The sequence below is a fragment of the Mastomys coucha genome, unplaced genomic scaffold (genome assembly GCF_008632895.1).
Source record: "Mastomys coucha isolate ucsf_1 unplaced genomic scaffold, UCSF_Mcou_1 pScaffold5, whole genome shotgun sequence".
In the NCBI taxonomy this organism is placed as follows: Eukaryota; Metazoa; Chordata; class Mammalia; order Rodentia; family Muridae; genus Mastomys; species Mastomys coucha.
The window spans coordinates 82,946,781-82,956,731 of record NW_022196911.1 but is presented as its reverse complement, the minus strand read 5'-3'; the positions used below and the strand labels follow the sequence as shown (position 1 = coordinate 82,956,731).

At 40.5% G+C, this 9,951-nt stretch overlaps 1 protein-coding gene across 4 annotated transcripts in view; it reads right to left on the bottom strand.

Annotated features, from left to right (window-relative positions):
- Positions 1 to 9,951, bottom strand: part of Trim37 (tripartite motif containing 37) — a 138,924-nt gene that overhangs the window by 109,142 nt on the left and 19,831 nt on the right. For all 4 annotated transcript variants that reach the window (XM_031351971.1, XM_031351972.1, XM_031351973.1 and 1 more), the window contains one exon: positions 6,634 to 6,701. In XM_031351971.1, coding sequence (XP_031207831.1) covers positions 6,634 to 6,701 — 68 coding nt within the window. The remainder of the gene's footprint in view (positions 1 to 6,633; positions 6,702 to 9,951) is intronic.

Sequence of the window (9,951 nt, the reverse complement as noted above, 5' to 3'; positions counted from 1 at the left end):
TTCACCAATGGCCTTCCATGGCCTCTCACTGTGTCGAGCCTCAACTGCTCTTCATGACCCCTTCATGCCTTCAAAACCAGTACCAACTGGGTGACTCTTACACATTACCAAATCCTGCTGCAGCACAAGGTACAAACAACCTTGGCTATCTCTGGAGCACAGCCTCTTTGTGCTCTCAGAAAACACTTCTCAGAAGATGTCACTTCAGTGATGCTGGTCTCTTCTTAATCACCGCTAATTTCTTAGCTCCAGCTAACCAGCATCAATAGTCCCAGTAATGTAAAGTTTTCACTTTAGTAGTTCTGGTATCTTGTTAATCACCACTGATACTTCAGCCCCAGCTAACCAGAACCACAGAATATACACAGTCAAAACAACATGGCCCTGATAAGAGTCTTTAATCTTCCCTCTGAAATTTCAAAAGCTAGGCCTCCATCTCTGCACTGTTCTCAACATCGTCTTCCAAGCTCCCACAGAACATCCCACAGAGTTCTTAACAACCAGTGGTTCTTCTAGCTCCAAGTTCCAAAGTCCTTCCACAGTCCTCCCCAAAACATGGTCAGGTTGTCACAGGAATACCCCACTATGATGGTACCAATTTGTATTAGTCAGGGTTTCTATTCCTACACAAACATCATGACCATGAAAGCAAGTTGGGGAGGAAAGGGTTTATTCAGCTTACTTCCACATGGCTGTTGATCACCAGAGGAAGTCAGGACTGGAACTCAAGCAGGTCAGGAAGCAGGATTTGATGCAGAGGCCATGGAGAGAGATGTTCCTTGCTGGCTTGCTTCTCCTGGCTTGCTCAGCCTGCTCTCTTATAGAGCCCAAGACCTCCAGCCCAGGGATGGCATCACCCACAAGGGGCCCTACCCCCTTGATCACTAATTGAGAAAATGCCCCACGGCTGGACCTCATGGAGGCACTTCCCCAACTGAAGCTCCCTTCTGTGATAACTCCAACCTGTGTCAAGTTGACACACAAAACTAGCCAGTACATCCTACTTTTTTACATAGGTTCCAGGGATCAAATGCAGGTAGCACACCAAGCATTCATACATAACAAGTATTTATGCCTCCTCAGACACCTTACAAACTCCTCACTGATCATTTAGAACCCACTAAAATAATTTAAATCATCCAACTAAAACATCACACGTAACTACTTGCCCTGCCCATTCCTACACATGAGAAGCCACACCAAAGTCTGTACTTTTCCTTCTTCTAATCTTACTGACAATGGCCTTTCCCAGTGTACTGGGCATGGTGAACTTGTGAGCCTAGTGATGAGGAGGCTGAAACAGGAGGACTCTGAACTCACTGCCGACAAGTCTAGCCTAGTTGCTAAGCTCCAGGCTGAGGAAACGTGGACTCAGAGGAAGGATGGTATTCCTGAATATGACATTTGAGGTTGTACTCCGTCCTCACATGCATTGAATATAGGGGCTGCAGAAATGGCACAGATGTTAAGAATATTAGCTGCTCTGCCAGAGGACCTGGATTCAATGTTCCCAGCACTACATGGTGACTAACAGCTGTCTGTAACTATAGTTCTAGGGAATCTGCCTTCCACATCTGGAACCTGTGGACATTGCATGTACATAGTACAGACATACATTCAGGCAAAATACAAATATATATAAAATAAAAATCATTTTTAAAGTTTTGTGTGTATGTGTGTATCATAGACCTAAGTAAATGGAAATCCTAAAACATGAAAAAACATAAGAGAATATTTTAAATATGACACAAAATGAACAAACTGACAAATCAGACTTTGGCAAAAATTTAATAATTCTCTACTTAAATAAAGAACAAAACAAAACAAAACAAACAGCCAGGCAGTGGTAGTACACACCTTTAATCCTAGCACTTGAGGGCAGAGATGGGCAGATTCCCAAGAGTTCGAGGCCAGTCTGGTCTACATAGCCAGTTCCAGGGACAGCCAGAGCTATAATGAGAGACCCTGTCTAGAAAAAACAAAAACAAAAACAAACAAAAAAAAACAGAAAAAAAAAAACAAAACAAGAAAATCTTTACAAAGCATTTACCACATAAGGATTTAACATCTACTTTTTCAAAACTATATAAAGATTCTGTAGAAACCTGAGGCAGGAAGCCACTGAATTCAAGGCAAGTTCAGGCAGCTTAGACACTCATTTACACTCATTTAAAATAACGATGTCTTAGGCTTCTACTGCTGTTAGAAAACACATGAGCAAAAGCAACCTAAAGAGAGGTAAAGGTTTATTTTAGTTTACAACTCTCAGGCCACATTCTGTTCCTGAAGGAAGTCAGGCTAGGAATTCAAGGCAGGACGCTAGGAGCATAAACTGATGCAGAGACCACAGAGGAATGCTGCTTGGTGGCTTGCTCATGGCTTGTTGAACCTGCTTTCTTATACTACCCAGGACCACCTGCCTAGTAGTGGCAAGTCTCTACTGAGCTGGGCCCTCTCACATCCATCTTGTATTAAAAAAAAAATACCCTACAGACTTGCCTAAGGCCAATCTGATGGTACCATTTTCTCAACTGAGATTCGTCTTCCCAAATAACTAACTTGCATCAAGCTGACAAAAACTACCTAGGACAAACAACAAAGGATTATAAAAACTAAGAAACCCAAAGAAAACTCAATAAAAATAGAGGGGAAAGATTTGAAGAGAACTTCAACACATACGGATGGCAAATAAATGTAAGAAAGGATTTTCAACATCATTAGACACAGGCAAACAAAACATTACAGCCATAAAAATACTCTTATGAAAACAGCTATTGTAAGAAGATTTGCGCCATGTGCTACCAGTCCTGCAAAGGAACTCAGACCATACTAGTAGCAATATAAAACAGCCCTGTTCAGAAGATTATCAGCAATTACTTAAAAATAAGGGCTAGTGGCTTGATGGCTCAGCAGGCATCAGCATGCAGGGTTCTTGCAGAGGAGGTTAGTTCCCAGCACCCAGAGTCACCTGCAGCTCGAGCTCAGGAGACCCGACTGCTTAGACCTCTGAATGAACCCCTCCCACACATACATATACATATAATTAAGAACAAAACAAAATATTTTTAATTATTTTTATTTTATTATAAAATCCTTTTTTCAGACACCCATCACTTGACTCAGCCATCTGTATTAAGTGGACCTAACAGGAAGAGAAATATATATCCATGTAAAGATTTGGACAAGAATGTTCCTATTAGCTCTAGCTATAACAGCTCCAAACAAACCTTTGTTGTTTATAATCAGCCATAATGAATATAATCAGTTGAATGGAAAAGTAAATGTGATATTTATATAAAGTGATCGCTCTGCAATGAAAAGGAAAAATTGTTGATGTATTCAGTTCCATGAATGAAACCCAAAAGTAATTTTGCTGAAAGAAGTTAAATATAAAATGAGTGTATGAGAGTACATTTCTATAGTTTTTATATAACTATAGAAAACATCCATTTATAACAGAAACCAAGTTGGGGGCTACACAGAGAAAAGTAGGTAAACAAAATAGAAAGATATACAAAAATAAATGTCCATGTTCACCACTCTCACAACAGTGATTGTTTCAAAACTACACAGATTTGTCAAACGTATCAATTACATACTTTCCACACAGGTATTATGGCTAACATCACTTGTTAAAAAAAAAAAAAAAACAACACCATAGCCGGGCAGTGGTGGCACACGCCTTTAATCCCAGCATTTGGTGGGCAGAGGCAGGTGGATTTCCGAGTCCGAGGCCAGCCTGGTCTACAGAGTGAGTTCCAGGACAGCCAGGGCTACACAGAGAAACCCTACCTCAAAAACAAAACAAAACAAAAAAACAACAAAAAAAAAACCAAACCACCATAAATCCTCAGACAGTCACTCAGCATACTACAACTGGTATAAAGTCACTCTACTGGTCCAGGGATGAAAGTCTCTGGACTGCTCTACTGGTGTGGTACTAGCACTTGCAAGGCTGAGTCAAGGGGATGGTGAGACGGAAGCTATCCTGGGCTAAACAGCAAGCTCCAGGACAGTCTACGCTAAATGTGAGTCAAGACGCTGTCTCAGACAAAACAGAATGAGCGTCCTGAGAAGAAAATATGAGTACTAAATAGATATGCATGTACTAAACCTTACAAGTCAAGCCAATCGAGTGAAAAGATAAAATAAAAATATTTTCAGACGTGTAATGGAAGTTAATTCTGATTAGCCATCCTGGCAATCTACTGAAGTATAAAACAACAGCACATGAATAACCCAAGGGTCTTAGCAATAATGGAAACCAGGAAATAAAGACTGAACACAAGAACAAAATCTCTAAAAAAGGAAAATGATGGACAGTGGTGCATATTCCTTTAATCCCAGCACTTGTGAGGCTGAGGCAGAGGCAGGTGGATCTCTGTGAGTTTGAGGCCAGCCTGGTCTATAAAGCAAGCTCCAGGAGAGCCAGGGCTGTTACACAGAGAAACTCTGTCTTGAAATACCAAAAAAAAAAAAAGAGAGAGAAAGAGAGAAAGAGAGAAGAGAGAGAGGGAGAGAGAGAGAAAGAAAAGAAAAAAAAAGAAAGAAAGAAAGAAAAAGAGAGAGAGAGAATACCCTTAGGAGGTAGCTACATACTGGGAAGCGACTCTCAGGCAGGCAGGTTCATGGGTCCCAAGTAACAGGGCCAAAGCAGGCATGGGGAGGGAGACCAGAGAAGAGGAAGAAGACAGAAAGAACAAGCAGGAAGGTAGAGAGAAAATACAGGGGGGAGGGGAGTTAGAGAACAGAGAGGGGCCAAAATGTCTGGATTATATAGGGAGGAACTTCTGAGGGAGGGGAAGGCCAGCCACTGGGCTGGAAAGTTCAGGGTAGAGGGCAGGCTATGTCAGCCATACCTTGTAACAGGTAGGAACTGAGAGATGCTGACAGAACCTTGAGGCCAGGTCCACTTTGGTATGTTATATTCGCACCTCAGCCTCTTGTCCCTGGTCTGAAACCCAACTTACTCGCGCTCCTCTCTCTCTCACTCTTCTCTCTCTCACTCTCTCTCTCTGTCTCTCTCATTCTGTCTCTCATTCTCTATCTCACTCTCTCCCCCCCTCTCTCATGCACCTATTTTTAAAATACAAGTACTACAAAAAAAGTAAATTCAAGACAAGTGAATGTTCCAGATATTTATGAGATATTATGTTTTTTACTCTACTATGTTTATTCATCCCCCAAAATGTTGATGAGGAAAGATGTTTTGCCAATTTGTTCAGTAGTATATCCCAAACATCTAAAATGGGGCTGGAGAGTTGGCTCAGCAGTTAACAGCGTGTATTGCTCTTGCAGAAGTCCCAAGTACAATTCTTAGCATCCACATTGTGTGGCTCACAACCACCTGTAAGGACAACAGGGGATCTGACTCCCTCTTCTGGCCTCCATGGGCACCTGTACTCACATGCAAATATCCACACATACATACACAATTTAAAATAAAATAATTTTTAAAAATCTAAATACCTATTATGTGAAACTCAACAGGTATTTCCTTAATGCTAAAACTTAACAGAAAAATCAGTATATGTAAATATACTTAAATATGTAAATATACAAAAATCAGTAATTGGCAATAACCATCTACCTAAAAACTACTAGTTAAGTCATAAGGGGAAATTTCACCTTTTATAAATTTGCAAATATCTGAGTTATTTCCCCCAACAAAGTAAATTCGACAGGCAGGGGGTACTTATTTTAATCCCAACACTCAGGCAGAGCTCAGAGTTTGAGGCCAGCCTGTCTACACAGAAAGTTCAAAGTCTTAAAAAAAAGTTATTGTGTTTTGGCTTATTTAGAAATCTTAAGAATTAGCTCTAATAAAACTACCAACTCTATAAAAATCTCCATTATAGCACACAGATCTTTTGATGTCATAGTTTCTATCCCCTCTTCTCCCAACACCCTAGCAGAAAGGTGGGGGAAACATTTTAAAAAGATATAGTACAGTGTCTTAACCTGTGTGTATTAGTTCCTTTTTGAATGCTGTAATAAAGTGCCAGACCAAGGAAATCTATAAAAGGGAGGTTTCCTCAAAGGGAAACGAGTTATTTACCAACATAACAGGGAAGTTGTGGCAACTATAGCTGAGAACTGAGGGCTGAGATCACTATCCACAAGCAGGAAGTAGTAAGAGCAAACCAGGGTGAGGAGGAGGGTAGACAGCAGGGTTTTAACCCTCAAAGCCCACCACAAGTCATATACTTATGCCAACAAAGCCACACTTCCTAAGCCTCCCCAACTGTGGTCTCATTCAAATGCTTAAATCATCTCATTCAAAGCACCACACCTTGTGATCAAAGCCCTGTGCAAACAAAGGCAGGAGTGTCTCAAGTTAAAGGCCACCCTAAGCCACAGTATAAGATGCTTCTTCAATAAACAGGAAGGAAGGGAAGGAGGAGGGAGATGGATGAAGAAAGGATAAATACATTAGTTTTTTAGATGAAGTATAGGTGTCCTAGAATGGCCTCAAAAGCTTATGTAACATAGGCTGGCCTCAAACTCACGGTACTTTTGCCTCAGCCTCATACAATGCACAGCTGTGCACCATCCCACCCAGAAACAGCTTCTACATAGTTTACTACTTACTGCTCACTCAGCAGCACATAGACAAACGTATATTATTATCACCTGATGTTCTACCTCCTGAAGTAAAGATTCCAACAGCTCTGTTTCTTGAGTAAGAGATGTCTTCTGACCTGTTTAAGAGGAGCAAAACAACAGTCAGGTCCACTACTGCTTAAAGAACGAGATTAACTTCCTATGAACACACCCTGTAAAAAGAGACCCACTGCAACTGAACAGAACTCCATTACAGTTAACACATGACTTACCTAGAGCTTTAACAGCAGAATATACTTTCTAAAAGTAGCATAGAAAATAGAACATTGGAGGTGATCCTATTTTTAGGCAAAATTCAGTTTAGGACTACAAAATATATCTTAAAAAAATGTACAGGCTAGAGCTAGAGATTGATAGAATGCTTGCCTATCATGTACAAAGCTGTAGGTAATGCTCAGCTGGGCATAAACCAGATATGATAAAACTTGCAATCCCTGCACACAGAAGGTGAAGACAAAAGAGTCAAGAATTCAAGGTCATCAGCTGTTGGTACATGCCTCTGGTCCCAGAACTCAGGAGACAGAAGTAGGCAGGCAGAACTGTTGTCTGAAACCAGTATGGTCAATGGGTCAAGTTCTAGAACATCCAGGACTACATTGAGAAACTCTATCTCAAAAAACAAACAACAACAAAAAAAAATTCAAATTCATACTTGGCTACTTTGCGAATTTGAGGTCAGCCTGAACTATGTGAGCCACCACCTAAAATGAATGAATGAGTGAATGAATAAGAAATATATAGTGACAGTCTTAGGTTGAATCTGTAATATCCCCCAAAAAATAAAAATAGACATTATAATGAGAATGTACTTTAAGTGGCTGATACAGTAATAATTTCATTCACTTAGTTATTCTGAAATTTCTTCCCAAAATTTAACTTTTGCTTAAAAAAAAAATGGATGCAGTAAATTGGCAAGATGCTTATGTTAAATTACAACAAAAAGTCTGTCTGTAGTGGCTATTCCTGGTTGTCAACTTGACTATATCTGAAATGAACTACAATCCAGAATTAGAAGGCTCACCTGGCCCTAATCTGGAGGCTGAGAGATAACAAGTTTCCGTCCTGAATTTTGGCATGGAGATCTTGAGGTATAGTGGCTATAAATCCCAGAGGATTAAGATAGATCTATGAGTTCAAGATCATCTGGGATTAAAGATGTGGTGGCATAGTGGCTATGAATCCTAGAATCTACGAGTTCAATCAGGGTCACCTGGGGTTAACACCTTTAACCTGGGCCACACCTTTTGCTGGAGACCTATATAAGGAAGAAGGAAAGCTTGCTCTTTTTCAATTGCTTGCCTTGTGGGACTGAGCAACTGCTGGATCCTCGGACTTCCATTCACAGCTGCTGCCGACCATTGTTAGGAGTTGATTGTTGGGAGTTGGACTACAGACTGTAAGTCTGCAATAAATTCCTTTACTACATAGAGACTACCATAACTTATGTGACTCTAAAGAACCCTGACTAATATACTGTCTTTTAAGGAACAAAAGGCAAAGTCATTCCACAAATCTAAAGAAAGAAAATCTACAAAGTACAATAGCTTTTCAAAAAACAAAAACAAAAAACAAACAAAAAATCTTCAAAAAACCCACAAAAGCAAAGACAGTTGCTGCAATGGAAAAGAATACTAAACACAGGGATTTGTTTTGGAGCTGGCTCAGTGGGTAAGGTACCAGCTGCACAGGCCTGAGGACATTGCCGGGGCAGCAGTAGATGCTGGAGAAGGGAGCAGAGACAAGCAGGTCCTGGGAGCTCAGGGATCAGGCAGGACAGCCAAAACAGAGCATCCCAGGCTCAGTAATAAACACTGCCTCAAAAAAGGAAGCTGGAGAGCAAGTTAAGTGTGAGCACATGCACTGCCCTTACAGAGAGAGGGCTGGAGTTTGGCTCCCAACACCCCTGAAAGAGCAGCTTACAACCAACAACTCCAGCTCTACAAAGAGTCTGATGTGCTGGCTCTTCTGGATTATTGGGGCACTTGCACTCACATGTACAAATATCTATACATAACCATATAATTAAAAATAAAATAATTCTAAAATTTTTTAAAATAAAAAAGGAATAAAGACACCCAACTTTAAGCTCTAACCACTGCAAATGCACACAAGTTTGCATATCTACACATACATGCATTCACCACAAATACACACATACATTTCTTCAATTAAAATTTACAAATCTGTACTGCTGGCACACTTGATTTTTAGTTAACTAAAGAAATTAAGCAAACTTATAAACAAAAAGCAAGGCTACATACAAAAATGTATTTGGTTACTATTCAAATCATATTAACAGTAAAAAATACTTTAATTGGTTTATGTACTTTAATTTTTCTTTAACCAGCCAAGCATGATGGTGCTTTTAAATCTAACACTCAGGAGACAAAGGCAAGTAGGTCTCTATCTGAGTTTGAGGTCAGCTTGATCTATACAGCAAATTCCAGAACAGTCGGGCCTACACTGAGACCCTGTTCTTAAAAAAAAAGAGAGAACACCAAAGGATAAATTTTAAATTTCTCTTATTGTGGGAGGTGGGGTTCATGCCCTAGCATGTGCAGGGCAGTTAAAGGGCAAGTGTGGAAGTTCTCTTCCTTCCTCCATCACACGGGCCCTGCAAACTGGCCTGAGATCATTAGTCTCGGGAGTAGACATCTTTAATGGCTGATTGTCTGACACCAACAGGAGTCTTTTGTTTGTTTGGATGATTGGTTGGTTTAGTTTGGTTTGTGTAGCCCTGGTTGTCTTGGGACTCGCTCTAGACCAGACTGGCCTCGAACTCACAGAAATCCACCAGCCTCTGCCTCCTGAGTGCTGGGATTAAAGGTTTCAGTAGTGGGAACTTTTCTTAGTTGTGGAACTAACAAAGAAGTTCACAAACCATTTAGGATTTTCATACAATGGCTGTGAAAAAGTTTTCTCTTTGATCAAATTCCAACAGAAGTCAGACTTGTGGTCAGATTATACAACATAGAGTTGCCTAAAATCTTAAGATTACTACCTACTATCAATTCACTAATTTACTCCTTAAAGACTGGCCTACGGGATGGAGAGAGAGCTCAGTGGTTAAGACTGCTCTTCCAGAGGTCATGAGTTCAATTCCCAGAACCACATGGTGGCTCACAACCAACTGTAATGAGATCTGACGCCCTCTTCTTGTGTGTCAGAAGACAGCTACAGTGTACTCAGTAAAATAAATAAATAAATATTTAAAAAAATAAAAAGTGGGCCAGGCAGAGGTCACACACGCCTTTAATCTCAGCACTTGGGAGGCAGAGGCAGGTGGATTTCTGAGTTCGAGGCAAGCCTGGTCTACAGAGTGAGTTC